Source organism: Microtus oregoni, unplaced genomic scaffold (genome assembly GCF_018167655.1).
Source record: "Microtus oregoni isolate MIOR12 unplaced genomic scaffold, Mior012 000046F_ref0000063, whole genome shotgun sequence".
Taxonomy (NCBI): Eukaryota; Metazoa; Chordata; class Mammalia; order Rodentia; family Cricetidae; genus Microtus; species Microtus oregoni.
The window spans coordinates 18,575,350-18,602,568 of NW_024543220.1; the positions used below are offsets into that span (position 1 = coordinate 18,575,350).

Sequence of the window (27,219 nt, forward strand, 5' to 3'; positions counted from 1 at the left end):
TCTATCTATCTATCTATCTATCTATCTATCTATCTATCTAGAGAGAATGAGAGGAGAGAGAGAATGGATGAGATATATAGACAGGCAGACAGATAGATGTAAAGGGGGTTTATTAGAATGCCTTACAAGCTGTGGTCCAGCTAGTCTTTTTTAAAAACAATAATTTATTTTTACTTTGTGTGCATTTGGTGTACATGTATGTCTTGTGAGCATGTCAGATCTTGGAGCTACAGATGGTTGTGAGCTGCCATATGGGTGCCGGGAATTGAACTTGGGCCCTCTAGGAGAACAGCCAGTTCTTTTAACTGCTGAGCCATCTCTCAAGCCCCAGCTAGTCTTATAATAGCTATCTATCAATGGAAGGTCCAAGAATCCAGTAGGTGTTCAGTCCATGAAGACTGAACTGGTCTTTAGTGGACCACTTCAGTGGACACTGGAATGCTGAAGAGGTAGGCTCCAATGCTAGTGAAGGACTGGACTTGCTAGCAAGGAAGCACAAACAGACAGATCAAAAGCTTCCTTCTTCCATGTCTTTATATAGACTTCCAGCAGAAGGTGTGGCCAAGATTAGAGGTGAGTTTTCTTAGCTCAAAAGATCTGGAGATTAAAGTTGTGTTTTCCTACCTCAAAGATCTAGATTAGAAGTAGATCTTCTGACTTCAAATTAAGCAAAAGCCCCTCACAGGTGTGCCCTCCATTTTGGGGTTTTAGTTCATTCCAGATGTAGTCAAGTTGACAACCAAGAATGGCCACTGCAGCCATAGAGTGGTTGCGCCTTCAGGGCAGTGTGGCAGACAAGCACATTCAGGTCAGTGTGGAGCTAGCAGTGCTGGAAGAGAAGGCTACTTGTTTCCCTTTGTGTCCCCAGCTAGAACAAGTACCAACATGCTTATGCTGTGACAGGAGAGGTGTAGCCCACCCCATCCTGCTGCAGGGAGGGTTGGCATCTCCCTCTACCTTGCCTGTACCTTCAGGAGACCGAGAGAAGAACTGGTGGGATGGCATGAAGAGACATCAAGAAAATCCCCCTCATGCCTTCAGGGACAATATCCCCCAACTAATTTTGCTTGAGGTAGGCGCCAACCATGCTTAGAGAAAGCATACCTGATAACCAATAGAAGAAGGAAGGCCTGGCAAAGGTCTGGTCACAGTGCCAGTATGATGGAGTCACATGGATCAGTGACTCATCATGCTATCTGGGCTTCTTCAAAGTGGTATAAACTGCAGTAAGGGAGAACACTTTGTTGTCTGAGTTTTCGTCCTGCCTGGTTTCTGTTCTCCCACCAGGTCCCACAGCCTTTTAGCCCCAAAGAAAATCACACAGAAGTCTATATTAGTTATAAACTGATTGGCCCATTAGCTCAGGCTTCTTATTATAGCTTATATTAGTCCATTATTCTTATCTATGTTAACCACATGGGTCAATACCTTTTCCATCAGGGCAATCACATCTTCCTTCTTCCGTGGTTGGGACAGGACTGGAGAGGAATGGGCTTCCTCCTTCCCAGAATTCTCCTGTTCTCCATGACCCACCTCTACTTCCTCTCTGGTTGTCCCGCCTATACTTCCTGCCTGGCTACTGGCCAATCAGCATTTGTTTAAAACATAATTGACAGAATATAGACAATTGTCCCGCACCAACACTTGAGCTGCTGTGGGCTACCCCTCAATCTTCAGAATGGGAAACAGGTTAGGTTCTGAGATGGGTTATGCAGTGTGTACACATCCTTTCTTCACCCTATACCAGCAGACAGTGGCATCCTGGTACCATTTGAAGCTAAGATAGTAAATGCATTCCCCATGCTTTCTCTTGTCTCCTATTTTTACTGTAGGATTATAGGAGGGAAACAAAAGCTAAAATTCCCCCATTTGTGTAACATTTTACAAATTATAGAGTACTTTGCACAGCCTTGAAAGGTGGGTATTTCGTGATCCCCGTTTAGAACAAGGAGCTGAAACTGAGAGGAACTGAGTCACACGGTTAGCAGTGGGAGGGCGAGTTGAAGGTTTTCTGCAGAGCAGGCCTCCCATGGCCACTGTCCCAGGAACAGGCTCCTACCTCCCAGAATGCATCTGAGCCAGATTCTCCTTCTGTTTGTTGACCCAGAGAACAGAGCCTTGGCATGGCCTTCTGCTCAGATGCTAATGTGACCAGCACCCATTTTCTACAGATGCCGCCTGCCCTAGGATCCCCCTAATTCCTTGCTGATTATTCTTTGAGAGTTTTATATCTTGTCTGCACATCCAATTTTTCTTTTGGGAAAGTCACATTTTAAACATTAATTTCTAGGCATTCTTTCCATTTATAAGTTCCTACTTTTGATTAAGACATATAGTTGTCTTATTCATTGCCAAGCTCTATAAATATTGAATGTTGTGATAGCTAATAAGACTCATCAACCTAACAGGATCTGGAATCTCCTAGGAGACAAGGCTTTGGACATATCTGTGAGGAATGGTTTAGGTTAGGTTAGGTTAGGTTAGGTTAGCCTCTGGCCATGCTTGTGAGAGATTATTTTGGTTAACTGAAGCAGACCCACCCTAAAAGTGGGCAGCACCATTCCCTGAGCTTGAATCTAGACTGCATAGAAAAGAGGAAAACTGGCAGAATACTGGCAGCTGTCACTCTTTGCTTCGTGACTCAGGATGCAATGTAGCCAGCCACCTGGACTTCCCGCTGTGATGGACAGTTGAGGTTTCAGTGTGGCCAGCCACCTGAACTTCCCGCCATGGTGTATTGAATTATAAGCCTAAATATGCCTCTTTCTCCCTTAATCACTTGTTTATCAGGGAAATTTATCACAGCCACAGGGAAAGTTATTAATGCAAATAGTTTCTTGTAGTATGTATTATTTTACATTTTTATCTCTGTCTAGAATTTATTTTGATTCAGGATTCAGGCTGGAAAGCAGTTGTAGTAGGGGGCTGCTTGTTCATCCCGGCCACACAGAACTGAAATAATCACACAGAAACCATATTATTTAAATCACTGCTTGGCCCATTAGCTCTAGCTTCTTATTGGCTAACTCTTACGTATTAATTTAACCCATTTCTATTAATCTCTGTGTCGCCATGTGGCTGTGGCTTACTGGGTAAAGTTCTGTCCAGCTCTGGTGGGGCTACATGGCTTCTCTCTGACTCCGCCTTCTTCCTCCCAGCACTTTAGCTTAGTTTTCCCCACGTAACTCTGTTCTACTCTATCAGGCCAAGCCAGTTTTCTTTATTAACTAGCCAATCATATTACAGCATGCAGAGGGAACTCCCACATCAAGAAGTTCTCCAAGCATTCCCGGTAGAGCTCACTGAAACTGGTTGGCAAATGATAGTGGGCCAGAAGGGCAGAAGCAATAAGGAAAGGACTTGGGAGCAAAAGAGAGCCCACTGGGGTCAGAGTGATTCTTGTTCTGAACCAGGGCCCACACACCTGTGCTAGATTACCCACCTGCCTTGTAAGAGATGTTAGAAGTTCTTTAGAGAGAGGGAAACTGTTAAAGCTACATTCACAATTGTTTTGAACTAGATGAAAATGAAACCAGAGTGACAAGAATCATGGAAGTAGAAGTAAAGATTGAAAACCAGGTGACATAGAAAATAGTAGACTTTGGTTAGAGAGAGAGAGGAGGAGGAGGGAGAGAGGGAGAGAGAGAGAGAGAGAGAGAGAGAGAGAGAGAGAGAGAGAGAGATTATCTTTAAGGGCACACCTCCAGTGAACCGACTTCTCCACAGTGGGCACCACTTCTGAAAGCTGTCAGTCCTTCCCAGTAGAGCCCTAGGCTGGTACCCTATCTAGCCTTTGATATCTATGCCATAGGAGGACACTTAAGATTAAAATGAAATAGGCAAAAACTACATAAAATTCACAAAGTTAGTAGATTATTACAGCCAAGTTTCAAGATATAAGACTAATATACAAAAATAAGAGTCTTATATACTAGTAATGAACAAGCAGAATTATATTAAAACACAATGCCACATTAGCACCCTTCCTCAATACTTAGGCAAAAGCAGCACATATACATATATGAGGCAAGCTATTAGAAAAAAGCTGATAAATAAATCAAAGGAGAATCAAATGCAGGGATAGATGTTCCATATCGAGGATTAGATTCAATGTTGTGAAGGTGGCACTTTGTCAGAACTTGGTAATAGAGTCACCACAATACAAATAAACATGCTTACTGCTTATATTTTGGACATTGACAAAGTGACTCTGAAGTTTATTTGGAGAAAAAAAAGACCCAGAATAAAGAGGAAAACAGCAAAATGAAGTTACTGACTTCAAGACTCACTAGATGAGCCAGCCCAGCAGAGACTTGCCACCAAGCCTGATGACCAGCGTTCAATCACCAGGACCCACATGGTGGAAAGAGAGACCTCTGACCTCCGAATGTGTGCCTTGGTATGAATGTGCACACATTTGCACACATGTGTGCATTCAAATCTTTAAACTACCATATCATGATAGAGTTGTATTGGTAAAAGAATAAACGCTAATTACTGAGAAGATCTCAGCTGTAAGTCACATAAGTATAGCCAGCTGATCTTTGGTCAAGAGGCGTAGGCGAACACAACAACTGGAGTCCACATGCCCTAAATAAATAAGCAAACAAACAAACAAATAAGTAGGCAAGCATCAACTCAGAATAGATCACAGACCTAAACACAAACTGAACTAGCAAACATAGGAGAAACTTGAGATGGCTTTTGGCTTTGCTGATAGGATGTTAGAATGACAATCTATGAGAAAAGAAGTCCTTGACAACAGCTGACTCCACAGTCTTCCCAGATGCTGTTTGTCGGGGTGGGGTGGTTCTCAGAGATCCTACCTGACCTTTTTCCTTTCCAAAACCAGGGAGGAAAAACTAAGGAGATGGCTCTGGCGCCTGCCAAGTGTCTCCACCCCAGTTGTGTGATTTGTAACGGGTGAAAATGTCCAGCTGTCACTTGACAGCACAATGGCCCTCGTGATGCAGACTGGGGCAAAGATTCCATTTGTCAGTTTAATTGGAGTTCATGATAGTGTTTAGTCCACTGAAATGGGCAGAGCAAGGCCCAGGATCTGGTAATTTCTGAAGGGCTGCATTTACTGATATCTGCTTGCTGCTTGCCGCTTTCGGTCCTCAGGGAAGGATTTGGAGAAAGCTTCTTACACATTGTAAGGTTGGAGGTCTCCTTCCCTAGAACCTAGCCTCCCTTTCAATCACGGGCTCTGCTCTGTGGGCCGTACAGCCTGGACAAGAAGCCCTGATTCTTCTTGACTAAGTTGGTAACACTTATTTCCATTACACATTGTCGTGTACACCTTATCCTTGAGGCCATCATGGCCACAGGGCTGTGGGCCAGCACACCAGTGACCCAGGCAGGACTGTCAGAACATTGCACCCTCCTACTCTACTTGAGCTACTCGGTCAAGACTGGGGCCTTGATGCCGCACATAGTACACAAGCCTTTGGAAGTAAACTATGTCACAGAAAGGTGTTGCTGATCCATGAAAGTGGCATCAGGCAGTGGGCACTGTCTGAAGTCACACAAACACTGTGACACCCTGTCGTGATGAATTAGAGTCAGGCCGGCACATACTCTCTAGACTAGCCTGGAAGGAAATAGTCTCAGTCTTGTAGTATAGTTCGCTTCTGCCTTGGGAGCGAGAAGTAGCTATGGATAATAACACGAGCAAGTGTGGGTTATTCCTGTTAGTGTTAAAATTATAGAAGCAGGTGCTGGGAGGGCTTAGCGCTGGGCTACAGCCAAAGCCAACAGGGACACAAGGACACGGTGTGCTTGATCAGGCCATAATGCTCTGCTGCCACCTAGTGGCACTGATATTACATATTCAATGGCGTCACTTTATTTTCCTAGTTTGGGCTTCATCAACAGGAAGCACCCAGACTATGTGTACCTTTCTGAAGTTGCTCTGTATGGAAGTTCTGTTGGCTACAGCAGCCAGCCTTCTTTGGAGGGTCTTGGGTTAGCAGCCCCATGTATAGGGCACAGATCTGAGCTACAGCTGTGACCTGTGTAATTCTCTGTGTAGACTCTCTAATGTATTCTACCAGTTCATGATCAGAACTAACATGCCTGGAGCTACCCATCAGTTGGCTTGAGTTTTCCGTGTTTCTGTAGCAGCATCCTTTCTCCAGAAAGGCACAGTGTGCTTCATTAGTTGTGTTCCTACCCTGGCTTCCGCTCTGCTGAACTCTAAACTGGGCCTTGTCCCAGAAGTAAGCAGAAGGAACGTTCACTCAGTGAAAGTCCATTCCTTAGATGGCTTTCTTATGGGGCTTCTGCTGGAAATCATGTTCTGTTGCAAGAGGACCGGCTCATATTCACAGCTCACAGGGGGCAGGTCTTGAGAGTCCCACGCTGGCCAACTCCCTGAGATTCTCGTGGCCTCGAGGCCCAGACTCATCGCTCATCTCCAGTCTCACGTGTGCTTGGGTGAGCAGCCCTGTGTTTGCTGCCCTCTCCTGGATCCCCTAGGACTCCTCATCCCTGGCAGGTACCCTCACGCACCTTCACTTCCCACGCTTCTGGTCCTAATGAGATTCCCATCCAGACACAGCTGGGAAAACACATAGGTAGTGGGGGAAGGCAGCCGCCACCGGCTCCCAGGTAACAGAAGAGCCCTTCTGTGAGCTGGAGTGGGAACAGCTTTATCATCAGACTGTGTGACCGACTTTTCTTGATTCCAGATGGACCACGGTTGCCAGAGCCTAGAAATGTGTCTGCCTGTGTTCATCCAGCCCCTATTTTTCTACAGCCTGTGGCTAAACTCTGGGGTGAGGGGGCATGGGATGAAGTTGTGTGTCTTCACATTCTGAGATTAAAATCATTTTGGGAGTGCCTGGGGAGAAAGAAGAAGGTGCACACCTTTCTTCAGAGCTTGTGAGTTGCGCCTAATCGATCATCTCAGCTCCTGGCTCAGCAATGACCTCCTTACCACTGCTCTTCCCGCAATTACTCTTCTCATTGGCCTGTTGCATGGCTCCTGTGCTTTAAGTCGTCTCTGGGCTTTTCACATACACTTTCAAAGCTTCCGTGCTGAAAGCATCAGGTAGTTAGTGCTGCTGGCCATGTGCAGAGAGCAGCCAGGGCACTTGAAAAACGTGTGCATCTCAGGTCCCTGTGCTCCTCACTGAAAACCCAGATATAGGAAGAATCAAATCCCAGAAAGTTCTTGTTGGTTTTGGTGCCTGCTGCTGATGGGCTGGTTGGCTCAGGTGCCCTGGGTCTCTGCTGTGCAGGATCCACCCTCCTGCCTGTCCTAGAAGCCACTCTATTTGTCACACTTCACAAGAGGGGAAGCCTCTTTCCCCTAACCTCCTACAAACTGGAAGATGGTGCCCAGAGCACCTCAGGTCTCACCAAGTCGTAGCAATGGGCAACAGCTCAGTGCTTGCCTGCTCACTTTATAGCTGTGGCCAAAGCCCTGCTCTCATCGGTGGACCTTTGCTCATGTCCCCTAATGTTCCAAGAGACTGTGAGGCTGTAGCCCCAGGGCACTGTCTAGAGCCCTGGGCACTGGGAGGCCACCTTCACCTGCCCTTTCCAGAGCCCCCACGGAGGCCCTGTGACCTGTATCTTGAGGTACCTCTTCTGTGATTTAGATGAGGGCTGTGCTGAGACGGACCACTTTATCACACCCACAGCCACACTACAGCATCTGTACAGATGTGCACCAGGTGACACATCTGGATCCTGCAGGCCTGAGTCCCATGTGTACTGACTCCTGAGAGGCGTTCGGGCTCCCTCCTCTGTAGCTGAGAATTCAGAGCCCTCTCTAGTGTGTTCTTGGGCACACAGCTTTATAGGAGCCTCTAATGTATTGATGCCACCATACAAAGGCAGAGCCTCAACCTATGAATAGCAAATTCATTTAGAGTAGTGGTTCTCAACCTGTGGGGTCAAATTTGGGGTCAAATGAATTTTTCATAGGAGTTGCCTAAGACTATCAGAAAACACAGATGTTTACATTACAATTCTTAACACTGGCAAATTATAATTATGAAATAACAACAAAAGTACTTTTATGGTTGGCGGTCCACAGCGTGAGGAGCTGTATTAAAAGATCACAGAATTAGGAAGATTGGGAACCACTGCTTTAGAGGGAGTAGACTGAAGACAGGAGTCTTAAGTGAGTCATAGAATATGATGCCAGGGTGGCTGCACCATCGGGAAACTGTGTGTGAGCATGTGCGTGTGTAATGTGTATATGTGCATGTATATGTGTATGTGTTCATGAGTGTGTATGTCCATGCATTCTCACGTTCTCCACCCAGCCTTGGAATGGACTTTTAGGGGCACTGAGGGGCAATGCTCTGAACAGTTTCCTGAGTCGGGTGCAAACAAGGAGCAGAGTGACCCTGAACAGTCAAGGGCTTGCTCGGTGTGTCCCTGCCCAAGCCATGAAATTGGGGGGGGGGGTCTCTTCTCTAATGAAATGCTTGTTCTTCGTTATTTATTAAAGACATATCGTTAATGAGAGAGGATAGCTATCAAAATACTGACATACGCTCACATGGCACCAAGCATATTTCACAATTAGGCTTTCCCCAATGGAGAGGAATTGAAAGAACGGAGTCACCATCTGCTTTGTCCCTACTGTGTACAAATAAGCAGCTCTTGCCTCTTCTCCCTTCTCCTGGCCCAGGCAGCTCCCCAGCTCAGCAGCAGTCCTCCCTCTATCCTGCCCCAGTGTGGCATCCCTTCCCAACCTCTGCAGTCCATTCTGCCCTCCTGATGCCGCGTCCATCTTTCCTGGCCCAGGCAGCTCCCCAGCTCAGCAGCGGCCCTCTATCCTGCCCCAGTGCAGCATCCCTTCCCAACCTCTGCAGTCCATTCTGCCCTCCTGATGCCGCATCCATCTTTCCTGGCCCCATTTAAAGGTCTCTCGAGGGCTTCTTTGCAGCTAGACTGCTCCTAGGACCTGGCTCTGACTCTCTGAAGCTGTGGCCATGTCCCGAGACTTGCCAGGTTATGATAGCTCTCCCATGGTAACCCAGAAGTCCTCATAATCCTTGCCCCATTGATGTAACCCTGCCTTCCTGGAGGGCCTTCTTGGGCTCTATGATCTTGTGGAATGGTGTGGTACCAAGGGTGTGTTCACTGCAGCCCTTTGGTGTCACCCATTGGGTTATGGCGTCTGTGTTACGGTACCAGGGTACTTGTGGAATCTGAAATCTGTTCGTTTGTCCCTCCAAACCTACCATGGACCACAGGTCTCACAGCTGGAAGAACTATGGTGAGGCGTAAGCTCCACTTTGTTGTGAGGAAGGAAGTGGGTCACCCCTGCCACCTCAGTTTTCCTTGTCCTTAGAGCCGTGACCTGCAAGGCTGTGAGGAATGGTAAAGCTGGAACACTTTGAGAGGTTTTATTTTTCTCTTCTAATAAATTTACCAACACAACTGAAGTGTAAGTGTGTGTGTGTGTGTGTGTGTGTGCGCGCACACGCACATGTATGTATTAAACAGATGATGGGATTGATCATCAAAATTCTTCCTCAAAGTGATATGGAAGTAGCAGAACTTTCTAGAGTATCAGTTTTCACCCTGCATGCTTTATTACACAGGCTTCAGCGCTCCATGCTAAATGGACGCCATCTTTGAAGGGTCCATGTTCCAAGGTGAGCCATGGTTCTGGCTCTTTTCAGGGACAGCCATTGAACAGAGCCAGGAGCAGCTAAAGAAACTAATGCGGCCAAATTGAGCTTCACAAAAACAGCCACTTAGTGCGCATGTGGGCAGTCTTGTGGGCCACCTCAAATGCTAGCCTCTTAGTGTGGTGGACCGAGGGACTGTCTCTATCCAGCATGGAGACAAAGGACCAAGCCATAGCCAGTCAGGCAGCCCTCCCATCACACCATGCTCCTTGAAGAAAGGACCAAACAACTAGGAATCAGACACAACATTTTTCTTTAATGTATGCAACAGTTTTGAACTTTTCTGGGAATGATACAGACATTAATTTTAAAGCTGATAAAAGTAGGGTTTTTCACAGCGAAGCTAGTAGGGCCCTCACTGATGGCCACTTTGATGGCCACTTGTCCACGTGCCTCCTTTCTTCGTGGACTCCTATACTGGTTTCTCAGTGTGTTCAGGAGAGCTACCTTTCTGGCCTTTGGCTGATTTATTTGTTGAATGAACCATAGGGAGCAAGGAGGTACTCCCTATTTCTCCAGGATCTCATACTTGGCTTGCCCCCGAGCCTGGCCAGACACTTCCAGAGCCCAGGCCTCTGGCCATATGCTAGACTAGTCAGCACATATGCCAAGGTCAGAACCAGAGGCCAGGAGCCCTTGCAGTGCTATTTCTGAGTAGGACACAGGCAATCCACACACACATAGCAGACCTGCAAGGACAGGCCAGCGTCCTCACCTCACACTCAAGGGACTGAAGTGATTCTGGACATTAGACCAGGAAAAGCAACATGAGACCATGGCTGTGCCCTTCCTCTTGGCACTGATCTGTAGGAAGAGGGTTGCATTTACATTTATACATTTGTTACTCGGAGGCAAACTTCCATTAGTTCTTACTCGGGACTTAGAGGTTTGTGGCACAAGCCTGGATCTTCCTTATGAAGAGATCCACATGAGATTCTAGCATGCCCCATGGGTACAAAAGCCCACATTTCAGGTTTCTGGAGCCATGGTTGTTCTTAACCAGTTTTAGAAACCTGGAGTCACTGCCAAATGACTCCTCAAGATATAGTGGCTGCCCTGGAGTCAGAGAAGTGGACAAGGAAGCCCTGTCAAGGACAGCTGGGCATACTGTGTTCTGATTGGTTCATTCCTCATGGCACAGCCTGTGTACAAAGAGCCTGGGTGACACGGTTTCTTCTTTTGTTCCCACACACATGAGAGAACGTTGAGAGTTGCCTGTGTGCCTGTGTGTTATTTGTAGCTGCTATGTCCCCATGGGAAATGTGATGTGTTTGGGGTTCTCATCATTTGAGACTGATATTGCCTATGATGGCCTAATCATCCAGACTTCAAAATGGTTGCTGTTGTTTTTCCTAGTGGACCCCAAATCAGTAGATGGGAGGGGGGGCTACATTCATGATTTGGCCTCTGCCTCTCCCTGGTGGCATCCCCATTGTGAACAGAAATAAGGGACTTTCTGGACTTCCACTGTCTCCTATCTAGCTGCAGGGAGGGGTCTCCAGGCTTCTCTAAGTATTGGTAACAGGAGGAATGACTCTGTGGGTCACTCTGCTTTCCCTTGGTGACCAGTTTAATGATCCTTTCCCTAAAGTTTCCTAATATTGTGTAAGTGGTGTAAATTGGCTAGAGTTATTTCTGGTTTTAGCACATCGGGACCAGATACCACTGCCTTCTGTCCCTTTTCTGTTTCATATAAAACTTTCCGGGATTGTTCTCTGTGACCTACAGTAAGCTGGGTTTTAGGTGGATGTTTCAATTCTGAGGTCCTTGGACATGGACCTGGGGTGGGGATGGGGTCTCATTGTTTAGTTGCTTTCCCGTTGACATCCTCATTTTAATTTTGATATGTCACTGTCTTGTCACTAAGCCCAGAACCTTAATGAGTTAATGTAGTTAAGGTATAGGGACAAGGTCACTATACCTCCTCCTGGGATGAGCTGTGATGAGAGGGCCAAAGTTTCGCTGGGCTGCATTCTCTCACAAAGGCTCCACTGGGACTCTTGGGATGCTACTGTCGCAGTTCCTGCAGTCCCCCTGAGCTGCTGCATGAACAGGGCCGTGTGGCATTCACCACTCGCGGCTCAGGCTCAGTTTCCTTTCCTGCATTGCCGCATTCACCCACGTGCAGGTTCCAGTCCTGGTTCTTTGCACAGTTCCCATTGTCCTCTCTGTGTGGGTACAGAGAGGGTTGTGCCCTTTTGGTTATCAGTGTCATATCCATTTGTGGACTGTGAGCATAGAAAACCAGCAGTGCGCTTAGTGTCATTTTAAACTTGGTGCCTCTGCAGACGTATATGCTAAATATTACAAGTGGAAGATATGTATACTAAATGATATAGTAAATATTATAAGCAAATCCACCATACAGATTCCTCAGGATCTTCTCTGGGACGCCTGTTGGGAAATGGACACCTTGCCTCTATGGGGCTGTTCAGATATCATGCCCAAGGTCACCTCTGCCAGTACACAGCCTTCTCACATAGCCTTAGACTTGTCCATTTCAGAGACATTTGCTGCTCTGATGAGTGGGGCAAAGAAAGGTGGCCAAAAGCCCAGTCCTGGGATCAAGGCCTTGGTGCTTAGAGCTCATACTCCCCTGTGTTTCTCTTTTAGGTAGGTGAATTCCAGATAAGCCAGCCCTGCCAGTGACCTCCGTGTTTGGTGGCTGGTGCTCTGAGCCACAGTGCGCGTCAGCATTTGGATCTATGGACCTGCTTTGAACCATAGAGCCTGCCTATGGGGGAAGGTGAGTTGCCCCAAAGCCCCTTCTGTGTTTTTATTTATTCATCTGGCATGGTGGAAACAAAGTCCGACTCACCGTTAAGGAAGACACATGCTGGTAGTGCTACTGTTCTTTGTTCTATCCTGCTCCATTCTTCCAGGCCCTCAGGGTCTGTGTATACTTTGGAGAGTTGGGACTCCTTTCCAGAGCTGTGAGCCAGTTATGCTACCCACACAGGCTGAAACCTGTGTCCTGGAGTTGGCCTGAGCAATCAGGAATCATAAGGCCAACACAGGTTTAGGGAATGGAGAACAGAAGCTGTGCTAGGCTAGTGATGGCCAGTATGGTACTGATGGGCACCATGGATACTGATGGCCCGCATGGGTACTGATGGGCACCATGGGTACTGAATGGCCACCATGGGGTTTTAGTCCTATTTTCTGCTTTCTGATACTATGGTAGAAGGAACTGTTTATTTTGGATTGTTCATTAGCATTCATGATGCTTTCTTATGATATGGCTAGGGCTTTCTAGTTGGGCACATTGGCACTAAAGAGATTTTTGCCTCTCATTGCAACTTTGGATGCTGTGAGTTCTGGAAAGCAAAGGACAGTGGGAGACGCAAGGGCCCAAGGTTACTTTCTTTATTCCTTCAGTGCTTCCTCCCCAGGCTTACTGCAGCCTGGACCTGCATGTTGAGTTGAAGCCTGATGAGAGCTCCCAGGAAAGGGTGAGAAAGGACCCACACTGCAGTTAAAGGCTTCAGTGCACAGACAGTGAGGTCAAGGATGCGCCTAGGCCCTGTACGCAGGTGCTAGAGGGGCCACAGAGCAACTGACTGGAGGGTTGGTTAGTACTTGGGGAATCACTCTGCTCGCCACCCCCTCTGTTCTTCAGTCCTGGCCTGCACCCCTACTCTAGGACCTTACCAGTCCCCCAGGGAACTTCATGGATTGTCCCTTGCTGGGCCAGGCAGATCTGGGCAACAGAGCTGCGAATTGTCGAGGTGGGAGAGGGTTTGCAGAGAATGAATTATGCTGGGCAGGGCCCCAGGTATGGCTGTGCGTCAGAAGGAACAATACCATCTCATCCTGTGTCACGTGACTTTTCTGAAGAGTCATTTCTATTCATCCCAGATAGAGACAACAATGACGGACCAAAGGAATGATTCTATCTGATTGTACCTTGGTGAACTAATGAGGTATTGGAATCGGTGACAGCAGCATAGATAAGAGGTTACTTACAGGAGCAAGGGGAAATTATGGGTAGACAGCTATATACCACTAAAGGCTTCTTATACCTCTGAACCTACCCCAGCAATTACTGGGTAGAATACTGTTGAGGGGGGACCTGGTGAGCTTTCCACTTCTTCTGGGGTGGGGGTTAAAGGGACTGACTTGTAGATCTTGTAAAGGTTCCATAGAGGTAATTATACTCTATTTCAAGATGTTAAGGGCCATGCTGTGCCTGGAGGTCAGCGTCCTACCACACGCCCTCTGCTGGGTCCTGTGCTGACTAGACTTCCTGCTGCTGTGTGCTCTAGGATGAGATGGAGAGCTCCCTCTCCCACCTCTACCCAGAGGAGACTGATCCTCAAAGGTTCAGTCACCAGAGAGGGTCTGGAACAGTCTGTCTCAGATCTAGAACAGTTGGTGTAACCAACAAACTCCTGAAGGCCCCATTTCTATAGCCAAGTCCCTGCACTGCCCAGAGCACACCTCTAGGAATTGCTGTGCCCTGTGTGATGGTCCATGGTCCTTCCCAGGCACACATTCCCTGAATGAGAGGCCATGCAGGCTCATGGAGCAGCAGGTTCAAGTGCTGAGATCGCAGGCATGCATACCTGACTAATTTATGTATTTTTGACTCAGAAATTATATGCTGTAAATATACATGGTGGGGAGATCACAAGAGAAAGGGGGCATTCTCAGGACTAGATAAGTGACACCCCCAGAAACCTGTACAGTTCTAGAGGCTGGAAGCTCAAGACCAACAGGGCCAGAAAGTCTACTGGTGTCTGGCGGGGGCGGGGGGGGGATACTTCCATGTGGAACCTCCTGAAACACTGCCTCCTTTGGAGACACAGATATGTGTTTTCATGTGACAGGAGGACCACCGACAAAGAGAGTCAGACTAGTCTCCCTGAGCCTCTTGTGAGACACTAGTTAGAAAGTGGAGGTCACAGCCTTGTCACCTTTTTTTTTTTTTAAAGTAGGTTCTCACTATATAGTCCTAGCTGGCCCAGAACTTGCTGTAGACCAGGCTATCCTTGAACTCACAGAGTTTTGACTGTCTCTACCTCTTGAGTACTGGAGGTTTACACTGCCACACCTAGTATATTTTCAACATGCAGATTTGAGGGGAAACATATGCCTCAAACCTTAGCAATTTTATTACAACATTGCTCAATATACCAATTCAAAATATCTGGCACACTCAACTATTGTGGACTCCTTATGGTCCTACACACTAAAACAAAAACAAGGTACCTGAAATCCCATTTATAAAGTAAAGTATCAGGAATTTGGTACTATTGCCTAAACCTAAATGCATTAACAGAGGAAAGTATTTACCATATAATACTAAATGCAAGAAAGAGGAAAATGTGGGCAGTTTGGTCCTGTTTTGTTTAAAAGATACAGTGATGGAACCTAGGCAATACACCTCCCAACATTGCAGATCCCAGGCTGGTGGTCTTTCTGGGGAGCACTTAATATGTTATTTCTCTATACTGGATATCCATTGTTTATATTATTTGCTTGGTGTTGCTTTGGGACCCTCTTTCTTTTCTGTGCTGTGGTGAGCATTGCAGAGTTAGTAGCAATGTCTGTGCTCACAGTAACTGACTCCTTCCATGGTACAGTCTGCCTTCTGGTACAGCCCATAGCTCCTCCTGGCCTTTTCCTTCTCATATATGCTTGCTTGTGTCTCGGTCATTACCTCCCCTGATCTTGTATAAGTAGCTGGATAAAGTCAGTGTATCAGTATCAAGCAGCATGGGATAGCTGCTCTCTCCTGCTGGTAGCAGAAATGCTCAGCCTGATGGTGGCCAATGTGCATGCTATCCCTCCATTTAGGTCTCAAATACTTGAGCCTTGTGCACATCACAGCCCACACCTGGACCACCTTAAATGATGCAGCATGCTCAGCCCCTTCCCAGTGTGTGCATAGGCTTGCTTCTCAGGGCTGACTACAATTAATTAAAAATGTCGAAGGCAAGCATTTTCAGTCTGTCATTTTGGGTATCTAACCTTTGTGAGGACTTTCCTGTTTACCTGGTTCCTCGAGAACTTGCAAGTGTGTCTCCAGTCAATCCAAGGCAGCCCCATAGTCAATGGCTAGAGACTTGTCTTTGCCCAAGCTGTACATGGACGGTCAGCACGATGACAATGTCTGATACGAAAAGCTGTGTCTGGATTAATGCTATCCAGCCCCCCTCCCCATTTCAGGCTAAGCTGCTATGTCCTGCAGGCACATTGGCTTGTTCAGTCCTGTTGGGGGCAGGAGCCATTGAAATGACAGCCATGAGTGCTGGGTGCCCCTCCAAAGGGCACAAGGGGAGCTGGGCGAAAAGTAGGTCACATGTGCCTGGGCGATGTCACGCGGTTCTCACCCCAGGCCAATGGGATGGGTGGCCTCTTTCGGTTGAAAACAAAACATCACTCTAATTTTTCTCTTAGCATTTCATCTTCTCTAAACGGGGAGAGTAACCATCTGTCTGGCTCCCACACCCAACTCGATCCTCTTGACCCCACGGGGCTGCTTTGTTCGGAGGTAAGGGGATTCTGTGGGCCTGGGTGAGTGGTCAGCTGAGCAGTACAGGTGGCCGAGACTGACAGAATCCTAGCTCAGATCTCCAGGTGGTGTGGTAGAGCCTGCCAAGGTCATGTATGTGATGTGTTGGGAGAAGGTGCTGAAGGAACTGCCATGGTGGTGCACAGACCTCTGCTGGGCAGTGGGAAGAGCGGAGCTGGGTTGTATGTACTAGCGGCTTTAGATATTTCGATAGTGCGTCCTCCGCTTTCATAATGCCCTTCTTTGGGGGAGGACCCATAGCATTGTAATGTTCTTTACTATTGAGGTGGTGTTATTTGCTAAAAAGAAAGCATACAATTTTACGGATGTTTTGTCGGCTAGAAATACCAGCTATGGAAAGGAATATGGTCTCTATCCTTGACCATATGAACCATCCTTAGGAACGAAGGTTCAGTGCTGTCTGGATCAACTAGTTCCTTCAGTCCTGTTAGAGACTTAAACCTCTGAAGTTATTTGGAAAGTTATTTGTTTCCACGGGTAAGAGTACTATGAAGCTCAAACTCAGAACCCAAATAGCAAAAGATCTGTGCACACATATTATTAATAAATGGAAAAGTATACTTTGGAGTTTAATGTTTACATTGAGCAATTTACTAGTTCTCTTATTGCCAGGCAGGACTTTGAACATGATCACCACCACCACATGGTAAAGTGTTCGTGAATGTATAGTAGTTTCTAAATATTTATAGAAACAAATATACATTTTATAGCTTATAAATAACAAAATTTCACATTTTTCCTGTCCTGTAATGAGCTCAAGTGTGCAGTCCTCAGGATGTTCCAGTGCACGCGTTTGGCAAACAAGCTGCATGTTTAACAAGCATATATGTGTTTGCAGGATCTAGCTATATCTCCCATATTCAGACATGGGGAAATGCTTCCAGAAATAGTGTACCAGAACAAGAATTGTAGCAATTTAACCTGAGTGTGTTCCACCAGAATTTTTTTCCTTTCAGATGAAATTTGTGTTTATTCTAGTTCTCTGGGGAACATGGGTATGTGACCAACATTGTAAGGATGAGCACCAGAACTTTGGGTTATGCCCTGTGGTCCATCTCTGTTGTGTGGCACAGTAGCTATTCCCTTGGTGACAAAGCAGGGCTCACAAAGACTCCTTGTACAATCAACCTACCGCCTTAGAGTGAATCTTATATGTTTTCTAAAGAGTATTTCTTTAACTGGCTACAATCTTGAGGGAGCGGAGAGTTTCATTTGTTTGGGTTTTTGTTTGTTTGACTAAGACAGAATTGCGCAACATTTTCCTTATGTGTAGCTGTTGATCTGATGCCTGGAGAAAGCCCCATCCACTGATGCAGTTTTAGCATTGCCTCGCTCTTTGTCCCTCCTGTAACGTGGGTCCTGGAAACCAGACTAAATGTGAGGACTCACCCGTAGCATGTGAAGACAGTTGTGACAAGCACACATGCTCATGTGACATTTGAAATCATAATTTTTCCCATTATTTCTTAGGTGAGGGGTGAGGGCTGCTGCCTCTGGAAATGAACCCATTCCTGCAATGTGGGTATGCTTTATGTCCCCCATACCCATTAGGAAAGATTACAGCACAAATATAGTTATGCAGAAGCAATAGAGCCATGTCCTGGGGTGGTGTACAGAGGAGAATCCTAACCCAGACTGGAGTGCCTGACTCTATGCCTGTCCTCTGTCCCCATGCACACTGTACTTTTTGTCCACATTGCCCTCATCATATTCATTGTGCTGAGCCGTGGACTATGTGGGACTTGAAGGGCCACCTATGAAGTTTGGTCTGGTAGTATCTTAAAATAAGCCACCATCCCAGTATTCTGTTTCTGAGATGTATGTGATGTTCCAAGAGACAGCTGGGCCCTGCTCAGAGGCCAGAAGCCCCAATAAAGCATTCTCTCACCGAGAAGAGGGGCCTGGGGAAGATTTGCAGTGAGGAGCACCCCACAGCTGGAGACATCCTGATTCTGATGGAGTAGGCTTCAGAGGACCAAAGTCTCAATACTGGGAGCTGGGATCAGGAGGTCCCAAAAGTGCATGGGGCCCTCCTGTTGCAGAACTGTTGGGTACAGTGGTGCCTACCAGGTGTTCCAGTTTAGCCATAGAGCATCTGGCCACTGTGTTATGGCTGCTGTGCTTATGAAACAGAACAGGTTTGTCCAGGTATGATCTCTGCACCTCCACCATCCCCTTAGGACCCTGTAGAGATACAGAGTCTGTTCTGCCTGCCTCAGATCAGTGAAGTCAGAACCTCTGGGCTGGGTCATGTAGGACAGGCCTCCCTGGTGGTATATGTCATGTCCACTCAGAGTGAGAACCCCTGGTGTGGTTGTGACATGAAAATTTAAAGGCAGGACTTCTGATGAACTGGAGTTGGATGTAGAGGATACAGACTTGAGTACCAGGTCTGAGAGAGCAGAAGATGCTGCTGCCTATGAGTGATTACTGGGTTGGATGCAAGCAGACCCACTTAGTGGGGCATTTGAGGTCAAGTCACATTGTGTCCAACCAGAGCTTTCTGTAGGAAAGGACACAGGCTGCCCCCCTCCCGGTACCTATTGGAGCTGAGGCTTGTCTCTGGAGATGAGGAACACACTTGCTAGAACTCAAGGTTAGGAATAGCATAAGCCCAAGGCCAGTGCTGGAGCAGGGAAGATGTGCAGAAGCTGTGGCTCCTGCTGACTTAGAACTGCCACTGGGAAAGGTAGACAAAGGCCACTCAGTGGAGTGGTCTGGAGAGGTGAGGAGGCTGCAGTAGCTGCATTTGAGCTCTAGTCAGATGGCCTTAGTGAAGAAAGGGCCTGTCTGTAGCTGGGAAACAGGCCGTGGCAAAGCTGAGGGCTGAATGGGACAGCCTAGATGCAGACTCTGTCTTCCTGCTTCATGGCAATGAATGCCACCTGCCTCCTCTTCCTTTACACAGGCACACACATTCTAACTGCTGGTGTGGGGCACAGTCATTAAAAACAATGTGAGGAGAGGACAAAGAAACCTGTATATGACTATGCTTGCCTGGTGGTGGTGGCACACACCTTTAATCCCAGCACTTGGGAGGCAGAGGCAAGCAGTTCTCTGAGTTCAAGACCAGACTGGTCTACAGAGTGAGTTCCAGGACAGCTGGGGCTACATAGAGAAACTGTGTTGGCGGTGGGGGGGGGGGGGAGGTGTGACTCAGTTAGAAAGGTACTCATGGGACCTGAGTTCAATCCCCAGAACCCATGTGAAAAGCCAGGCATAGTGGCATAAACACTCCAGCACTGGAGTGACAGATAGGCAGGTCTCTGGGAATTCCTTGGCCAGTGAGAGACTGCTCTCAAAAACCAAAGTGGGTTGCACCTTAGGAATAACATCTGAGATTGTCCTCTGGTTTCCACCTAGGTGCATGGGTACAAGTGTGCATTAATGTATATGATGTCTGCACATACATGCTATCAGGAGAATAATCAAAACATCACAAAGGGTTAGGGGGCAGGAGAGAATGTCTGGTTTTGTTTTGCTATAATCAAAGTGACATTTAGATCACTAAGAATGATAAGCTAGTTGTCAATATTGGGTCAAAATGCTATTGGGTCAATTAGTCTTTTTTTTTTAAAGCACTAAATTTAAAACTTCACACAACTTTTGGTATAGAATAATGAGCTACAGGCATAGAAATTACATGCTAACCTTTTTATATGTCTTTTTTTGGAGAAAGAGTTGCAGTCCATGCACACACACACACGAACACGCACACGGACATACACACACACACCCCAGAAAGCCTGAGTGCACAGTGGACAGGCAGGAACGCTGTTGGCTCATCATTCGGGCAGCACCTTTCCAACAGTGCAGTGTTGCAATAAAGCACAGAATCCTAAGCAGCCGGACAGATGAGTGTGCACAGTAGGAAGAAACTGACAGGCAACCTCGTGCAGGTCGGCAGGAGTTGGGATGGCAGGCTTGGTTGGGTGTGAACTGGCACTGCTTTGTGGAACATGGCTGGTCATGTCTGCCAACATATTAGTGCAGACACTCTTTAACCATACTGCTTTTGATGTTAAGTCAGGTCTCTTCCCTGGTCAAACCTTACTGCACAGAGATCCATGTCTGGAGTGGTTTATTAAAAATAATCAAAATTATTATTAAGTAATAATTCCCATAGTCAGGGCATGTGAATCTTGGCTGAAGTAAGTCCTAACACAGCCCCATGGAGACTTAGCCTCCAGACAACAGTGACTTCTTTCCTTGGCTCAGACAAGGTACTGCTGAAGCCATCAACGGAGACACAGCAAACACTTGTAGTGGTGTTCACATCATGTAGCTCCGGTTTGCTGTATGATCTGTGATACTGACCAAGACCCATACTGCCATCCAACAGCATAGTGAATCTCGGTGTCAAAGAGGCCAGGCAGAGGAGACAGAGGAAGCCCTGCAGTACAGGGACCTTAGTGGCTCCTGGCAATGCCTTACTTTGGATGGGAGTGTTGTAGGTTATGAATTAGTATTGCATGGTAAATGCTGAGTGACATTTAAGCTATCCCCTTCGCATTTGTGGCATTATTGTGCCTGTGCTTAAAGTGTAAGTCCCACACATATGTAGTATGTGGTACTTGTGCAAGGCAGGGCTAGGCAAAGCCCAGCAACTCAGATGTGGTGTATGGCTAGCTAGGGTCCCCTCCAGAGTAATTCACTGGCATTACTGTTGTTCTTAGAGAAGACTCTGCTGTGCTGGCAATTTGAAAAGCGTGTTTGGGTTGACTGAGCCTGGGGGATGATAACAGCACAGTGATGGATCCACAGCTGTACAGTTACAACACTCAAGGGTCCCAGTAGCCCTACTCTGATAGGGCATTCTCTTCCTGACCAGTCCCTGGGCTGTGTCCAGTGAACAACTAGTCTCCAAAGACCTTGGGCCCACAGCACCAGGAGGAAAGGAGGAAGGACCTGTGGCTGAACCACAACCGAACATCACAACTTCCTGCCTCATTGCTTCTGGTAGGGACCCCACGGGGTCTCCTATAGATCTTTCTCGATAATATTCCTGTTCAGCAGCCTCCATAACCTACCGAGCTCTTTGTGGCGGAATTCAGTAGTTTTAACTCTAAGGTATCATGCTTGGGCTTTTAAACTTATTTTGCCTAGGCAGTATTTAAGTTCATAAATCTGCATTTGGGTTTTGGCAAGTAAATACAGCATTTATTTTTTCATCTACACATCTATTTCTTTGTCTATCACACACTGAAATAGAAATGAGCCAAATGCATCCAAAATAAATTAAACAGGCAGCAGTGAGGCTTTTGGGATTAGACCATGAGCAGATTGAAGGCTGAGTACTTCTCTGGGGCAATGCTGTCTTGAGGATTAAGTCTAATCCTGAGCTGCTGAGGAGGCAGGGCAGCTCAGTGCTGTCACGTGGAATAGAGACTGCATCCTTGAACTGCCTTTGTATAGCCCTCTACTGAGCCAGCCCAGTCCAGACATTGCCAGACCCTCAGGTGCCCTGGGATCATCTGGTACACAGTATGTGGCGTGAGGGAGATGCTGTCACCCTAGACACACACATAGGGCATTTCCAGGATCCTGATGTATGTTCACATGTATTCAGGTCCTTGGCAACTATGAGATTTGGGTGCAAGGACTTTGTGAGTGGCAGGGCGAGGGCAGGGGTCTTAGGGAGTTTCTGGGCTGCAACCTCTGGCTCTGGTCACTGAGCCATTAGTCTGTGAATCTCTGGGGCCCTCGTGGGCCCGGATCTCATGCTGATTTTCCCTGGGTTTGGCGAAGCTGTCTCCTGCACAGTGCTGCTGAGCCCAGCTGTCGGCTTGCTGAAGCTTATCGCCTTAATTTGATCCTTCATAGCTTGTAGTCACACTGGAAACTTTACATTTTTCTTTTTAGTTTTTTTACCTGTTATTTTTTAAACCTGTCATTTTGTTTCAGATTTATCTAAATTTACTTTTATTTGTATTTTAATTTTTCAGTATGTTTATCTTGCATTTTTTCTTTATGTCACATTGTCTTTACTTTTCAAAACATTTCCTTTCTGTGTACCACTTATTTCCATTCTCTTTAAATGTTTTGCTCATATGTGTCATTTCTATTGGTAATCTTATTTTCACTTCAGTCTTTCATCTTTTTTCCTTTTTAAAAAAATAATTTGGAAAGATTCTTAATAATTTTAGTTATGTTTTCTGATTTTTTTTATTTTATCTGAAATAATATGCTTTTTGCAGGGCAACAGTGAAATTATTGCCCAGACCTTGCAACACAAAGAAATGACCTATCAATCTAAGTTAGCTTATTTTTTCTCTCAGGGTTAATCATGATCAATGATTTTGTCTGTGTTGATGAATGAATGTTCTGAAATCATTAATGTGTGCATCCATGGGGACACCCTCCCAGGACAGCTGGGAGCTATGTTCCTCTCTTGCTCCACATTGACCTCCATGGAGATCTTCGTGATCTCAGCAGCCACTGTCCTTGTTGCCTGCAGCCTCACGAGGACAAGCCTGCTAGAAGCCCTGACCTGCAGTGCAAATTCCCTTCCCACGCGGGGTTGATGGGCCTGTGCCCAGCCACTGTCAGCTGTGTCACCACACTGTGGACAGCTACCTCTGCCCTTGCCCTAATCCGTGTGTCAAACAGGCAGTGGTCTGTCTGCAGTTTTTTTCTTCCCACTGAGGAGGCTGAGCTAACCATGAGCCTTCTTAGGACAGAAAATCTGCCCCCTCAGTAAGCACCTGTTGGCACCTACAGTACTCTTTGCATTCTCTGAATAGACTTTCTGGGGCAGGGATGTCAGGAAAGGCTGCCAGTGCACAGTCCTGACGTGGGCAGGGCATCCTATCTCTGGACAGCCCTGTGAAGCTGCCCTGTCCCTTCATGCCCCCTGTATAAAAACCCAGCCGAGGAAGACACTTCTCTTAGTAGAGCCAGCAGCGGGCTACCACTGGGCAGAATGCCTGTTCTCCAGTTCCTGCTGGACCACTTGGGCACAGAGTGTGCCAGGGACTTGAGCTGTATGAGACAGTCTCAAAGAGGCTCCAGCTGACTGACTTCTAGTAGCCAGTTTTTAGTTATAGCAGGTTGGGCTTCAGTGCTCACATCTAGGATTTAGCAAAGAGGCTCATCCTTGCCTGTGTTCTTCTGCATCTGTTATCTTCTGGAAGGACAGCCATGCTTCCTGCCACAGGGACACTGTTGCTTTGAAAATGTGGGGGAGCCAGAGGCCATCCTGGAACAGAACCCTTGTGACACTCTGAGAGCAGGGCCTAAAATTGCTGCTCTGTGAAAAATTGCTGTTCTGTGACACCATATTATTAAGGGAGCAAGCACACGCAATAGGCAGGAAGAACGTTTGTTCTGCTAGGCAGCAGTGAGATTGTCTAGCAGTTTCATGTCACCTCTGACATGCTTCTTGCACCACTTGGCATGTGTCTTGAAGGAGTAAGTGAGGGGCCGTGACGTGGGATGGGGTCTCTCACCAGGAGCAAGTTCTGTGGCCCAGTTCAGAGATCCTGCAAGCTACCCTGGACACTTCCTGTAGCTCCTTCTTCCACAGCTGCCTAGGGATTTTTCCCCCATAAAAATATCATTTCCTGCTTAGCCTTCTTGCTTTTCACACGGGTGGCATCTTCTCCTTCATTAGATATGTTTAAAAGCTTTCTTGGTTCCTACACTTTTCATGTGCATTAAGATATTATCTATGGTTTTTTGTTTTAGTAATATCCGGAATTTGGAGTTCTTTGGCTTTGTCACCCACCACCAGTAAAAGTAATAACAAGGACACAGATGTGACACCAAGCATGTGTGCAGGACATTTGTGTGCTAGGGAATTATCTTCTCCTAACTTAAGTGCTTCCTGCTATTTCCTTTGGTTTGATATGATCAGTGAGACTGTAAATTATATTTGGTGCTTTTCCACTATCTGTGCAGGGCTACACGTTTGTCCAGATGAGTATCCTGTCCAGTACCCACATCCTATCTGGTGTCTGTGTTACTTTCCTACCCACCCTGACTGCGTTCCTTGCTTGGGTGTGCTGAGGACTCTGCCTGGCACATGGCGAACGGCTGTTAGTGTTTAGCCATTGCTTACTAAAGTGTGTGTGGGTACTGACTTTCTTTCTTTATTGGTTACATGGGCAGAATACCTGGTCTTGTATTGCCTATCCACCCCACACTTTGCAAGGCACTGTGCAACATCAGTCTACTTAGGAATTGCTGACCCTACATATTACCATTTAGTTTGGACTATTAGCATTTCTATCTAGACAGAATTTGGGATTGGATCTTAGTTGATACACATGGTCCATTTCATTGTTTCTCCTACATCTTTCCCAAGCGAACACATGCACATACAGGGATGCACATGAGCCAGGAGTGAGTATCCTAGCTATACCGCTGCTCTCCAGTGCTTCCTGATAAGACTTTTGCTTTTAAAAAAATATTAATTTATTGCATGTATGTAGGTACACGTATGTTGCAGCACACATGTGGAGGTGGAGGAGAAACCTATAGGACCCTGTTCTCTCTATGTATCATGTCCTGGGGAAATGCATGCAGCATGGCCTTTACCTGCTAAGCCATTTTCTAGCCCTTCTGTTAAGATTTTGTTGTATTTTAGTCATCCTGGTAGGCGTATAGTGATAGACACTGTGACTTTAAATTGCTTTTCCTCTTAACTGCTGAGGCTGACTGCCTTTTGGGAAACAGTCGTCTCTCTGTATCCCCTGGGGTATTGGTCCTAGATCTACCCAACTCTCCAAGATCCCCACACATCCCAGAATTCCCTAGATGCTCAGTGAGATGGTATAGTGTTTGATGGAACTCTCCCATATCTTTCGTGTGTTCTTTGTATTAGGTAAATTAGAATACCTAATGCAATATAAATGCTCTGTACACAACTGCCACACTGCTCAAATAATAATAAGGAAAAAAGTTCAGTACAGATACAGTTTCCTTTTCCAATTTTTTTTTTATCTATTGGTTGGTTGAATCTGGTTACAGAGGACCAAGTGGTCACACAGACCGCCCCTTCAGGATGCACCTGTTCAAGTCTCTTGCCCCCTTTTCTACACAGAGCATAGAGATGCTCCTTGGTTTCGGAGGCTTAGCAAAGAAGCAACGTGCAGCAAACGTCTGCTTTTCCCTCTGTTGATGGGGTGGGAACACAGAGAATCTTCATTCTAATGTGGCTCATCACCTCATTTGGTCTGAGCAGCTAATAGCTTTTTAGGTGTAACAAGCCCTTGTTCTTCCCTTGTACTAATACCTCGTGCTGTGCAGAGATTCCTGTGATGTTTCCTGTTGGCCTCACTGGGATTGTTCTGAGGGAGACTCTGGAAGGGCGTGCTCGGTCCTCACGTTCCTACTTGCGGGTCCTCTGACAGGCTGTCCCCTGCTTTGCCATGGTTTGAGCACCAGGTTCTGACTCTTAGATCCTTCATCAATTCGTCTCTTCTCACGCCACACACCGACTCACTTGCTGTGGCTGTGTGTGTAGAATACTAAGACAATGAGTCTTCTGGGTACCACAGCATCACAGCGCTGCCCTGGACAGGAAGCTGCAGATTAGGTCAGAAGGCCTGGGGATTGTGTTACATGGTGGATGCTCTCCGTGGGCCCCTGCTACTGCCATCGTGCTCCTGTTCCCGGGAATTTTTCAAATTTGAAATGAATTTTCCCAAAGAATTGGCCCTATAGATCAGTTTGAAAGAATCAATGTCCTCAACTCTGATTACTTGAGTCTGTCAGGTCCTCTTAGGTCTTAAGTACTTCTCCATAATAAGATCTGGTTTTCTATGTAAAAATTCTGAATATCACTTTTTTAGGGTTATCCCCAACTCTGAATTTTATATATTCTTCCAATTGTATCTTCTTAAAACTTAATTTTTAACCCCAGCTGGAATAAAACGTTAGCTTAGTCACTCTGATAAGATCCCTTATGATGTCATCCGTAGGTCATTTGGGTTTCATGTGCCCACCTTTTCCTGTGTACTGTTGTTCTTCCTTCCGGGTTTCTCACCATGTCCACAGTGGGAAAGAGCATCCACTACGCATCCTAGAGGGCCATTCCCTGGAGCCCACTGCTTGCAAGTTGCCAACTCAGTACTTTCCTACAGGAAAAAAGTCCCCTAGCTAGAACTTCTAATCTAGTTTGGAGATGTCTTGGGATTCCTTGTTGGGAGCTACATGTAGCCCTAGGTAGCCTAAGGCAGGCGCTGGTCCACTGCAGTTCTTTCTGAAATCATCAATTATGTACTTAGGTCACTGTTCCAGGTTGCGGCTGACTTGCAGATAAGATCAGAAAACATGGGGTTCTTTGCTGTTGCATGGTGGACAGTCTCCATGGGCTTCTGCCTCTTCTGTCCCGCAATGCTTAGCCCAGAATGCGCCCTCCTGCTCTCATTGTTTCCAGACATCCTCTAGTGGTGGCTAAACTGGTCCTTTCCCATTCAAGGAAGTTGTCCTGGGTACTCTTTCAGGACCATCCCTGGCTAGGGACCATCCCTGGCTAGGGATATCTCGCCCCAGCCTCTCCTTCATTCTCTCAGAGATCCTGAAGCCACAGATAATTCTCTCTAAGTGTCAGACTTCAACTTCATTTTCTAGAGCGTTGGTCTGTATGCAGCATATAGATTTGTGAGGCATGACAGGGTCCGATATTGACTTTGAACCATGATTCATTTAAGCTATCCTAGCCCCAAGTCTGATTTCCCCACCAAACTGTGCCCCACTGGTAATGATGCCTGTATCCACCCACCCTTGATGCTTGGTACCCGGTGAGAACTGCAGAAAGATGAGTGGCATGGGATGTTCCAGAATTCCTTTGTTGTGGGCCTCTGGAAAGTCTGCTGTGGTTGGGTTCCTGCTTTTAATAGAAGAACATGCTGGGAAGCTGCTACGTAGGGTGCAGGGCTTTGGCATGAATGGGAGCTACAGTTTGGTGTCTGTAATGTCAGAAGATTCACCTTGGCTCTTAGGCCTACCCTGTCTCTACATGAATGATATTATAGATCTTGAAATTGGTATTTTAAAAAGTGAGGACATTTGAGAGGT

At 46.6% G+C, this 27,219-nt stretch overlaps 1 protein-coding gene across 11 annotated transcripts in view; it reads left to right on the top strand.

The window, feature by feature from the left end:
* Positions 1 to 27,219, top strand: part of Pcbp3 (poly(rC) binding protein 3) — a 179,209-nt gene that overhangs the window by 109,381 nt on the left and 42,609 nt on the right. For all 11 annotated transcript variants that reach the window (XM_041634963.1, XM_041634969.1, XM_041634968.1 and 8 more), the window contains one exon: positions 12,273 to 12,405. In XM_041634963.1, the coding sequence (XP_041490897.1) occupies positions 12,396 to 12,405 (10 nt within the window). In that variant the 5' untranslated portion in view covers positions 12,273 to 12,395. The remainder of the gene's footprint in view (positions 1 to 12,272; positions 12,406 to 27,219) is intronic.